Below are 13,033 nucleotides of genomic sequence, written 5' to 3'. Positions count from 1 at the left end.
GAGCCTGCAGATTGGGCTGCCCAACGCTCCAGGCAAGTGTGCTCACTTCCCCCTAGTGTGTGTGTGCTCACTAGAGTGTATGTGGTGTTTCACTTCACGGATGGGTTATATGCAGAGGTGAAATTTCCCCATTGTGGGACTAATAAGGGTCTCTTAATTAATTATATATCATTCAGCATTAATGGTGCCTTCACAGTTGTGCCACTCATCTATGCCATGTGCAGGAATGCACCCCTTACCATCATGAATACTGGCTTTTAACTATGCATTGATAACAAACTGAGTGGTCTTTAGCCCGGAGGACACAGTGTCCATGATTTCTAAAAAAAAATGTAAAATGTTGATTGATTTGTCAGACGACAGAAACTTTTCCACTTGAAATGTTATTATTGAATTGTTGCACTATTTGCTTGTGCAGTCTTTCACAATGTGGTGAACCCCTCCTCATCTTTACTTCTGAAAGACTCTGTGATGCTCATTTTATACTCAATCATGTTATTGTTACCAATTAACCACAAGGTGTTTTTTAAACGTTACACAACTTTACCAGCGTTTTATTGCCCCTGTCCAAAGCTAGTTTAAACTAGTTCAAAGTGGCACTACAACCTGTGTTCCGATGTTAAGCTTTTGCCTTTACACCATTGGTAGTGTAACTCAGCAATTTAGGAATTCTTGAATCAAGCATTTGTTTGTGAAACAGTGGGGGGAAAGATTGTAGATTGTCTGCACAAAATGTTCCATACTTGTTAAACAAGTTTTTTACTTATTTGTTTGTTCTGATGGTTTTTCCAGACAAATGAATGAATTAAAGAAGTCCATCCTTGATCACTATTTTTCATTCTTATTCTCTGTAGGACCATCTTTCGAGCTATCTATCAGTTCAGACACCAGCAGCATTTACCCCTGGGAAACAGTTAAGATGGAGTGTATAGTGAGTGTATCAGGAACATCTCCCAACACAGGTAAGACATATTCGTTTATATAAAAAATACTAGATCATTTTATGTTCAGTCACTGCACATTAAACCCACTATACATTTTGATTAATGTTAGACATTTCTGAAAGAGTAGCTGGGAGCCAAGGATTAAATCAACACAAGTGTTCATTTTGGCACCAAAATTTGCCCAGAAATCATGGCCACCTGAAACAGTTCACTTTTCAAACCCCCCAAAAATGGCAGACAAACCTGCAGCAAGCAATAACTATGAAATACTTCAAAATGCTTTATATTTTAAAACTATAACAATCGATTTGCCATGTTCAAACTGGAAGCTTAGAAACTGCTCCATCTCCATGTCTGCTTTGCTGGCCTATGTTTGATGCTCTGTTTCACATGACAACTGATACAGTTTTACATTACTCTGCTAGCTTGCAAGTTAAAAAAATTAACATCTTAATAGGATGAGTAGCAGTTGGCGGAGACTTGTTTAAAAAGTAGCATTGAAATGGGACGCAGTCTCTTGTCCCTTGTTTCTACCTTGCTTCACCACTTTGTTCCTATGTCCACCTGTGTTTTGACTGTAACCTTTTCCAGTAATGGCCTTGTAAGCACTCCAGCTGGTTTACTGATACATTTAATTTACAGAGAGAAACTGTAAAACACTAAAAAGTCGCAAAGCTAAAGTCAGCTTCTCATTCTAATTTTCCTGTTCTACCTTAAATTGTGCAGCAGTTACATCCGAACAAGAAGCTGGTGAATAAGAAGCTGATTTCAGCCTCATAAAAAGTTGAATGTTGAGAGACATTTTACTAGAAACTTTTCTACTTTTGAGGAGATGTATCCTACCAGAGAAAAAGCTGCTATAGCTGAGCTGAAGCTTAAAGCAGAGCAAATTAAGTGTGCATTAATGTTATATTTATCGGCCTATACTACTACATTAGTACATACTGAGCCATATTTACAACCCCATTTCCAAAAAAGTTGGGACACTGTGAAAAAAAGAACGGAATCAGCTTAGAGCCCAGGGGTAACCCCGGTCTTCTTTTAAAATTCAAGTCCCTCCTCCAGGGCCTGAACTCTGGATGATGATTGGCCGCAGTGGGGGACGGGTCCTCTAACGATGACTGACACTGCAGCCAACCTGTAATGGAGATAGGGAACAAACGAGGGAGGGGACATACCAGCGAGCAAGCAAGAAAGGGAGAGAGAATAGAAAAGAGAAAGAAAATAACACCAGCCAGAAAAGCCCCCCCCCTTTTTTTCAGGCCCGACACGTAACAATAATAAGTAATAAAAGTTAAGTATATCCTATAATAATAGTAGTATGTGTGTGTTTGGATCAATAGCTAAGATGCCTACATTTTCCAGATTGTCTGTGAAAACACTGAAAAGTAGAATAGAATTGCACTTGCATTACTTTTTTATTTTAAGACTATAAGAAAATTTCCTGAATAACTTAAATTAAATATAATACAACAATGCAATGCTAGTCTTGACTGGCTTCAAACATTCCCAGCTGAACATAACATGCAATGTCTCACATATAAGTGACTAAAATTAGTTTGGAAAACCTTCAGTTGATTTATTGTGCACTTTAGGGCAGGCACCTCCATAAGGTATGACTAGCATGAAATAGGCAGGTGCCCCTCCAAACAATGAAGGTCAACATATGTCTCTCTCCAGAGGCACAAGGGTTTTTTGGATCCCATGAAAATATATTACATTGGGCCCCATAACCCACCACCACAGACAACGCCAACCCTGAAAATGAAACAGTTATGATAGGTTAAGGAAAAGTTGATGATAGGAAAAGATTTAAAGGTATTGAGGGGTCTTCATGTTTAGAGAGAGATAAGCCATGTTCTTACTGCTGCAAAAATTGCCTTATTTTCTTTTGTGATTGGAGCACATAAGGGAGAAGGGAAATTAGTGAACAATGCATTCTCTTTTTCTTAGAGAAGGTAATTAAAGCCAGATAGGAAATGTGAATAATCACTTAATCGGATATGGAACATCTATTGTGTGGCTATAACCTACAAAGATCCATTAAGACTGAGTCACTATATGACAGTTGCACAACTAATGTATTGTGGTAGTATGGAAATATATATGACACTGTTGTCTGTAATAACTGACAAACATATATTAGTGGAAGTACGCAACCTTGTAATCAAGTTTGCACAAGCACACAGGTGAGGGATTTTGTTGAGGAATAATCTTTTTATATGCTTTTTTGCATCTCATCTGGCATTATAAGAGAAGATCCAATACTGTTATCTTGACAATGGCAAAGTACACAAAGTATTATATGCAAGAGTACCAGTAAGGATGGCAAACATATTTTCGCTGTCTTATTAAAGCCTCATTTTGCTTTTCTTTACATCATTTGAAACATGTTCACTTTTGTGAACATGTCATGATGATTGGACTAATAGAAGTGGTCCAAACTTGCTTTTTATTTAACTTTGTTTTTATTACTTGTTTAAAAAGTTACAAGGATTTGCAACAATGTTATATACATGGCTCAATGACAAATAAGGTTTTAAAAATGTACAATTTACATTCATCTACATCTCCATCTCCATATATTTATAATCTGTGTGCATTTTATATCTTAAATATAGTAAAGCTTTAAATGGTCTGTTTCAGTTATTAAACTGTACTGGTCTGGTTACACTACTTGAGCATACTGGTTGTGCCACCTTAATTTAAAATTAAACATGCATGGACACATTTGTCCTTTAACTTTAAGTTAATACTTAATTTTTTTTCAAATAATTAAATATTATAGTAATTACGTTTCCTTGGTTTACCTGAGGTCTTGCCACCTTACCAACCATTCTAATCATGTTTAAAAAATTTTTTTTTACAATGTTTTGGAAAGGGTTATTGACCTTGGCATTCCAACATTTTATTCACTTGGGGTCATCAAAAGAAACTAAAATTATATGGATGCACAGAAAGTTTTATATATATATATATATATATATATATATATATATATATATATAAATAAAATATTATATATATATTTACATATATGTATGTATGTATGTACACATATGAGAGAGAGAGAGAGAGAGAGAGAGCGCGTCTTGTCTGGAAATTAAATAAATGAAAGTGTGGTCTCTGACTTTTGCACAGTACTTTATGTAATGATTTTATATGAAGCCCTTCATTTAATGTTTTAGAGCTCCCACAGATCAAACTCTACTAGCTGTCTGTGCCATCTGTATGTGGATTAACAACAGACAGGAAACAGCATATTAGGCAGAACAAGCACAAATCTGATTCACTGACCCTTAACTCACCTCTTTTTTCTGTGTGAATTTTGATATTGCTTTCTAAAGTCTCAAGGCAAAAATTGCACTAAACTGTCACAAGGTGGTACCCTGTAGGTTACATTTTCAGTACCTTAACTTAGAGAACATAGTTGTACCATATTATACTGAAGTTATATATTATTTTAAATGTTGTTGACTTTTTTATTTAATTTATATTGTGTTTTTTAAAAGTGAATGTGATTGGACCTTAAGGACCATGTTGTAACTGTTTGTACACTACATTGCCAAAAATATTCATTCACCCATCCAAATCATTGAATAAAGGTGTTCCAATTACTTCCATGGCCACAGGTGTATAAAACCAAGCACCTAGGCCTGCAGACTGCTTCTACAAACATTTGTGAAAGAATGGGTCGATCTCAGGAGCCCAGTGAATTCCAACGTGGTACCGTGATAGGATGCCACCTGTGCAACAAGTCCAGTAGTGAAATGTCCTTGCTACTGAATATTCCTCAGTCAACTGTCAGTGGTATTATACAACCAATTCCAATGAAGTTGGGACGTTGTGTAAAACATAAATAAAAACAGAATACGATGATTTGCAAATCTCCTGGCAACCGCCAAACCCAGACTCGTCCATCAGATTGCAAGATAGAGAAGCGTGATTTGTCACTCCAAAGAATGTCTTCATTGCACTTTACACCACTGCATTCGACTCTGCATCGCACTCGTTGATGTAAGGCTTGGATGAAGCTGCTCAGCCATGGAAACCCATTCCATGAAGCTCTCTACGCTATTCTTGAGCTAATCTGAAGGCCACATGAAGTTTGGAGGTCTGTAGTGACTGACTCTGCAGAAAGTTGGCGACCTCTGCGCACTATGCGCCTCAGCATCTGCTGAGCCCACTATGTCATTTTCCATGGCCTAGCACTTCATGGCTGAGTTGCTCCAAATCATTTCCACTTTTTTACAACCCCAATTCCAATGAAGTTAGGACGTTGTGTAAAACATAAATAAAAACACAATACGATGATCTGCAAATCCTTTTCAACCTAAATTCAATTGAATACACTACAAAGACAAGATATTTAATGTTCAAACGGATAAACTTTATTGTTTTTTTCAAATATTCACTGATTTTGAATTTGATGCCTGCAACACGTTCCAAAGAAGTTGGGACAAGGGCAACAAAAGACTGGAAAAGTTGAGGAATGCTCAAAAAACACCTGTTTGGAACATTCCACAGGTAAACAGGTTAATTGGAAACAGGTGAGTGTCATGATTGGGTATAAAGGGAGCATCCCTGAAAGGGAGCATCCACTTTGTGAACAACTGCATGAGCAAATAGTCCTACAGTTTAAGAACAACGTTTCTCAATGTGCAATTGCAAGGAATTTAGGGATTTCATCATCTACCATCCATAATATCATCAAAAGATTCAGAGAATCTGGAGAAATCTCTGCAAGTAAGCGGCAAGGCAGAAAACCAACATTGAATGCGCGTGACCTTCGATCCCTCAGGCGGCGCTGCATTAAAAACCAACATCATTCTGTAACGGATATTACCACATGGGCTCAGGACACTTCAGAAAACCACTGTCAGTGAACTCAGTTTGTAGCTCCATCTACAAGTGGAAGGAAAAACTCAAAACTCATGCAAAGCGAAAGCCACATATCAGCAACACCCAGAAATGCCGCCAGCTTCTCTGGGCCTGAGCTCATCTGAGATGGACTGACACAAAGTGGGAAAGTGTCCTGTGGTCTGACGAGTCCACATTTCACATTGTTTTTGGAAATCATGGACGTCGTGTCCTCCAGGCCAAAGAGGAAAAGGATTGTCCGGATTGTTATCAGTGCAAAGTTCAAAAGCCAGCATCTCTGATGGTCCACTGGACTCGAGAACAGTGGAGACATTTTCTGGAGTGACAAATCACGCTTCTCTATCTTGCAATCCGATGGACGAGTCTGGGTTTGGCGGTTGCCAGGAGAACAGTACTTGTTGGACTGTATTGTGCCAAATGTAAAGTTTGGTAGAAGGGGGATTATGGTGTGGGGTTGTATTTCAGGAATAGGGCTTGGACCCTGCTTAATACTTCAGCAGACCAAGAGATTTTGGACAATTTCATGCTTCCAACTTTGTGGGAACAGTTTGGGGATGACCCCTTCCTGTTCTAACATGACTGCGCACCAGTGCGCAAAGCCAGGTCCATAAAGACGTGGATGAGCGAGTTTGGTGTTGAAGAACTTGACTGGCCTGCACAGAGTCCTGACCTCAACTCCATAGAACACCTTTGGGATGAATTAGTCTAGAGATTGCAAGCCAGGCCTTCTCGTCCAACGTTAGTGTCTTACCTTACAATGCACATCTGGAATAATGGTCAAAAATTCCCATAAACACACTCCTAACCCTTTGTGGAAAGCTTTCCCAGAAGAGGTGAAGCTGTTACAGCTGCAAAGGGAGGGCCGACATCATATTAAACCATATGGATTAAGAATGGCATGTCATTCAAGTTCATATGTGTGTGAAGGCAGACAAACAAATACTTTTGGCAATATAGTGTACATTAGGGGGCAAAAATCAACCTGTATAGTAACATTTTTACAATGACCATGTCCGAAGACATAAGGGCAGAACACATAACAAACACCAATTCTATCTTGTATGTCCATCTGATTTACTTGCATCTAGTTTATAGAAAATAAAATAACCACATGTTTTTAGTTAGCTGAATTTAAAGTTGAATTCATCAACTGAATCCTCACAGAGAAGTATGGTTAGTGAAGAATGATCATCTTGGAAAAAGTACATTGCCATGAAACAATTTTCCTTCTCTAATATCCTGAGGAAAATCCAGTTTTTCTGCTCAAGATACTGTATATTTATATTAAATGTTGACTGATGATTTCCTACAGACTTTGAGTTGTTTTTTTTTTGTGGATGGGTATAGTGTAGGGAAACACTGACAAAACTGTACCATGCCTGTTGCGTCTTCAAATAAAGTTTAGTGGCTCCGTATGGTTAAATTTCCTTCCTCCTTTTTATGTTTGATCTGATCAGAATGGGCCTGCATTAAACAAAAATGTAAGGTTTTCTTTGAAAAGCTCATCCATTATTCATTTAATTTCTTTCTGTTTCAGACTGAAGGTTATAAGATGTGCAGGCATTTTAGAAACAACACATGCAAGGCTACTGTCACATATTTCCACAAATGATAATGATTTCATGTGAAAGTGCTTTGGAGAATGTTTATATAGACAACCACATGTTTTATGTGGAATTTCATGTACTTGTCAAGCAACTTTAAATGAATATGTCTGTAAATGTCTAACTATAATATACATCCAGTCAGATCTAGACAAACATTTGACTTACACACATCAATTTATGTCTCAGAATTTACCTCAGAACCTCCTTACTGTGATCCTTGTCATGGTCCCTTCTCAGTGGCTCTATAAACATCTGTCTATAAAAAGTCTCTGGCTGTCTTGATCATCTTTATCATTACTGTAACGTAAACTTTTCAACAACTTTTAGAGTAGTCAGTAGAGTCAGTGAGCTTTGTTCATAGCATTGTTAACTGACTGTTTTTACTGTAAATACTGTACATTTTTTCACAAATCTCTCTCATAATCCAGATGATGTGGCATATGAGATACGGTGGTATCTGAGTCCATTACGGGGATCAGACAGTCTCACTCTATTGGCCAGTATGGATCGCTGGGGCATGGTAAAGAAAAGTCCTCGTAATGATTCCAGCGACTGCAGTCTGGAGCGCCTGAGAGCCCAAAGATTTACCCTCAACATTCATGGGACCCAGGACAGTGATGCGGGCGAGTACTACTGCACTGCCACGCCTTGGATACGATCAGGCATATCAGGAGTCTGGAGCAAGGAACCTGACCTCATATCTAAGCGGGTCTTTCTGAATGTCAAGTTCGCATGTGAGTAGAACATTTTTCCCCGTTCTTCTTGATTGTTGATGATTCAATTCTTTGAGATTTAGCTCCTGGACCAAAACCCACTAAGGAAGAATGAGAATGCATAAACACTTGTGGACAGAGAGTGAAGACAAGGCAACTGTTTGCTCTCAACTGACCAGCTAGCATTTAGCTTGATAAAGATTTTTTTAAATACCCTATTGTTCATTAGTCACTTGTCATGTAACAAAGAAAATTAAGCCAAGCCCTGTTATTAAATTAGTGATAAGTAAAACACAATAAATATTAGTCATCTTTGTATATATGTTCTCGTATATAAGTACACCTATTTTTATCTACACTCTGTCTATTTTATTTGGGTGATTGCACATTGTCAGCACTGCAGTGACACTGATGTGGTGGTGCTGTGTTAGTGTATGTTGCACTGGTACCAGTGGATCAGACACAGCAGTGCTGCTGGAGTTTTTAAACAAGTCAAGTCAAAGTTTATTTTTATAGTGCTTTTTACAACAGGTGTCGTCACAAAGCAGCTTTACACAAAAATCCAGGCCCAAGCTCCCATGAGCAAGCCAATGGCAACAGTAGTGTTCTGGCCCTGCCATTGTAATAGTGACCCCTAGTGTACAGCATAGGAAGTGGGGCACAGGAACTTTGGGTTAGTAGAGGAAATGGGAAGTAAATTCAGTGCTGCCTGCATATAGTGCTTGGAGCTGGCTGTGTGAATAGCTAATCCTGCACCATCTATGTACAACAGCTCATAAAAGAGGCAATATCTGTGAGCAATCTTGATACAGACAGCTGTATCTTTGTTTCTGCCTTGTTATTTAGACTTGGTGAATGTATGTCTTGATAGATGTTTGCACTCTCTATGGATCACAATCTATACTGCGTAGCATATGTAGTTCTAGTAGCAGTTTGTCTTTACTGTTTGAGTCGAATTGATGTAGTTGTAAGAAGCTCATTGTATCTTAATATTTTTGTTCTCTTTTAAGTTTAACCGTTTAACACAAGAAACATCTGAGTAAAGTCTTAAGCAAACAGCATATTGTTTCCCTGGATTTATTTGGATGACTTGTTTAGTTGACTGGATAACTGAGTACAACTACATTCAGTAAGGCCAGTACAAGTGGCAAGGATTAATCCCCTAAGAGCAAGAGGAAGAAACCTTGAGAGGAACCAAGACTCAAAAAGGGAACCCATCTTCCTCTGGTCAACACCAGATAACAAAGAATGTTAGTATAACAATCAAATCTAAAATATTAAATAAAATATTAAAATATAGAAATGAGGAAAAACAGGTGAAGTGATGGTTATAATTAAATTGTTTGAGTCTGTTTAGCAGCAGTATCATCAGAAAGGTCAGTTCATGCAGATGAGGTTTACACAGTGTTGTACAGCGTGGTTAAAACGGTCCAGAAGGCTGGCGAGTAGTGTGTACCCGATCAAGGCAGAAGAAGCAACAGCATCAGACTGCATGGGATGGGCAGTTATTTAATTGGGCAAAGAAAAAGAAAACACACAGAGAGTTAGTTCTGTAAAGAGTGACTGATTACACCATACAAAGTTAACAGAGTGCAGCAGAGACTCCAGCAGGTCTGGTTATTACAGCCTAACTAAGAGCTAGAAAGCTAACAGAGACATGAGGATCCATTTACTTACTTCCTACTCTATTAGACTCCACCTTGAAGATGTAAAGTCAGAGACAATAGCTCATCCATTGCTGCATAGTTGGCTAGATATTTTTGGTTGATAGAGTTTAAAAACTCCAGCACTGCTGTGTCCAATTCATTCATACCTGTGCAATACACTAACATGGCAGCACCACATCAGGGTCATCGCAGTGCTGAGAATGATCTACCACGCAAAAACCTGATTTGTGGCAGTCCTGTGGAGGTCCTGACAATTGAAGAACAGGGTAAAAGGGAGCTAACAAAGTATGCAGAGTAACAGATGGACCACAGTCTGTAATTGTAGCAATACAAAGTGCACCTATATGGTATACAATGTGTACATTCACACACTACACTCTTACTGAGCACTTTATTAGGAAAACCTGTACACCTGCTCATTCATGCAATTATCTAATCATCCAGTCATTTGGCAGCAGTACAGTGCATAAAATCATGCAGATACAGGCCAGCAGCTTCAGGTCATGTTCATATCAAGCACCAGAATGGGGGAAAATGTGAGCTCAGTGATTTTGACCATGGCATGATAACTGCTGATTTCCTGGGATTTTCACACAGTTTTCTCCAGACTTTACCCAGAATGGTGCTAGAAAGAAAAACATTCAGTGTGCAGCAATACTGCAGACAGCAATGCCTTGTTTGTGAATACAGACCATATCTTGGTAAGTGAGATAATGAGAGGAGGGGAACTCTGAGGAATTTTGGGCTAGAGTTCAGTACGGCTTCTGTGGGTCACGAGACGGTCGACCCCAAAACATTCCAGATTAGATGGCAGCCAGCCGTTCGTGTGCTTGACAGAGGTCCTGGATTTGTGTTCGCATGTAGCCATGGTAAGACCATCGTCCGAGAAGTTGGACCACGTGTTTGGGGAGCCTTTGGCAAGTAGCAGAGGAACCTGCCCTGATTCTGAAGGAATGAGCGGAAAATCATTCTGGAGGGTAACCAGATAATGAGAGAACTGGGCGTAAGAGTTTGTGGTTTCTGTGATGATTGGGTCTGATTGCTGGGTGTTTTGAGGGTGCCTGAGTTGGAGTAGCTGTGTCAGAGGTTCATATTGGCTGAGATAAGAGTTCATTTTAAGTACAAATTTAAAATAAATTTAAGTACAAAGGAATGCTTTTACCAAATTGGTTTGTTTTGCTGTGTTTGATATTATAGATCATAGTATGAGTTTAACATGGTTAAGTCTGATAGGCAGGGATGAAGAGCAGGGTTGAAAGTTTCTGTTTGAGCTGCATATTCTGAACATGTCAGGAATCCAAAGAAAGCGAGGAAAAAGAGGGCTTCTATTGGCACCACATCAATGTCAAAACTAGGGTCCGCAAAAACACAAGATGAAAAAGTAAAATTATCCCTCCCGCGAGCGTAAAAGTGAAACTTGTGAGCACAGAAAGAAGTCCTGCATGTGTATTTATCATCATATTATGCTCAAACTGCCTTTTTGCCCCCCATTCTTAAATGTTTTTTTCCTTCTCAATTCAATAGTTGTGCTCGCACGACGTGAATTTCCTTTGATTGTTTTATGTGAAATTTTTGTCCTCGCGTATTGGATTGGGGTGGTTTTGACAGTTTGGGGGCGGATATGGGGGCTCATGGCCATTTCTTTCAATGAATGCTATTGGCTAATGGCTCCTGGTGTTGTGGCTGATGATGCTCACCTGTGCCTTATTTCTCTGAAACTCGATTATTATGGGCAACACTGGATAGTTGTGTACATCCTGTGGACGAAACCAGTCCTGCGTGTTCATTGATGCAAAAAAAAAAAAGAGACGAGTAGATCAGACTGAAGTGAAACAAACAAAGTTTTATTACAGAATTCTGGAGAGGTTACAAACAGAGAACATGCATCATGTATCTCCCAAGTAAGATCTAACCCCTTCTCATCTGACTCCCTTTTTTATAGTCGCATGACAGCTCCTCCCTTACCCAAGATATCAGTAGATTCCATCAAGCCTCCAATGTGTGCGTTAGCACATCTCACCAATCTATACCATAAAAGTTTAAGCATGTGCCCGAGACGTGAGCGCATCTGCAACGGTCAGCTCAAGGTATTTCCTGTGTTTATCAACTCCCCCCGCTTTCCAAACAATGGCTCTGCTTATCTGACAGGATGAAACACATGTGTGGTGTGCTAATCCCAGTGTCTACTACTATCAGCTTCGAGGTATTTCCTGTTACCTGACGTCCTTGTGCATTCCACATACCCTTATGTGCTGACTCTTAGCTCTTATCTATTCCAGCCTTATAATTGAACAATATGACCATTAAGCTTTCAATGCTAAACATAAGCTTTCTTTAATAAATCTTAAAAGAGTAATATGAATAATAGGTTTGATTGCAACCAGAATCCACTAAGGCTTGATATGTACCCCCTTGAATACTCACTGGTATGCAGTAAGTTCCAGCACGATCAGGGGAGGTGGCCTGGTCGACATGGGGACCCTGACCAATGTCCCGACCTCCATGTGGTGGTACTGGTCCTGGAAGTGTCTGGGCTTCCCACATCACCAACACACCTGCCCAGGCTTCACCCCAGCTACTGTAGATTCAGCTGTTGCCCCCTGTACAGAGAGAGAAGGGAGACCGATGAGTAGCTGCCGGGGTGTAACGGGAGGTAGAAGGGGGGGTGGGGTGTGGGGAAAGCGAGAGAGTGAGGGAATGGTTTGGGGACTAGAGCTCCCTTTTTTCAAGGAGCAGGAATAGGGAGAGACAGAGAAGGAGAGAGAAGTTTGGGGGTGGGGGCTCCTGCCCCCGAATACGCCGCCATGTGTGCCTCTGCCAGCTTTGTGGCCTCGTCCAGCGATTCCGGTTGGTGGCACTGAACCCAAGCTGCTGTCTCCTCGGGTAAGCAGGTGATGAACTGCTCCAGCACCACCAGGTCAAGGACCTCCTCGGAATCGCGCTCTTTTGACAAGAGCCACCTCCTGCAGGAATCCCGGCGTTGTTGCACCAGAACAAAGGGCCGGTCAAACTCGCGGAGTGTCAGCATGCGGAATTGCTGACGGTGTTGCTCCGGAGATCGACCAACCTTCTGAAGGACGGCCTTTTTCAGCTCGTCATACTCCAGCTGGGCTTTCCCCCCTTGAGCAGGGGCAGCATTCAGATGGCCCGGTCCTTTTTCGCCAACCTCGAGTATCCTGCCGCTCTCTCGAAGAGCTCCATGAACACTTCCGGGTCGTCCT

General features: G+C 40.2%; 1 protein-coding gene across 2 annotated transcripts in view; it reads left to right on the top strand.

Annotated features, from left to right (window-relative positions):
- Positions 1-13,033, top strand: part of si:ch211-132g1.7 (prostaglandin F2 receptor negative regulator) — a 37,941-nt gene that overhangs the window by 15,805 nt on the left and 9,103 nt on the right. For both annotated transcript variants that reach the window (XM_017686648.2, XM_017686649.2), the window contains exons 7-8: positions 855-962; positions 7,861-8,166. In XM_017686648.2, the coding sequence (XP_017542137.1) occupies positions 855-962; positions 7,861-8,166 (414 nt within the window). The remainder of the gene's footprint in view (positions 1-854; positions 963-7,860; positions 8,167-13,033) is intronic.

Source organism: Pygocentrus nattereri, chromosome 12 (genome assembly GCF_015220715.1).
Source record: "Pygocentrus nattereri isolate fPygNat1 chromosome 12, fPygNat1.pri, whole genome shotgun sequence".
NCBI classification, from domain to species: Eukaryota; Metazoa; Chordata; class Actinopteri; order Characiformes; family Serrasalmidae; genus Pygocentrus; species Pygocentrus nattereri.
The sequence above is the reverse complement of the archived record's forward strand: the minus strand, read 5'-3'. Positions and strand labels throughout refer to the sequence as shown.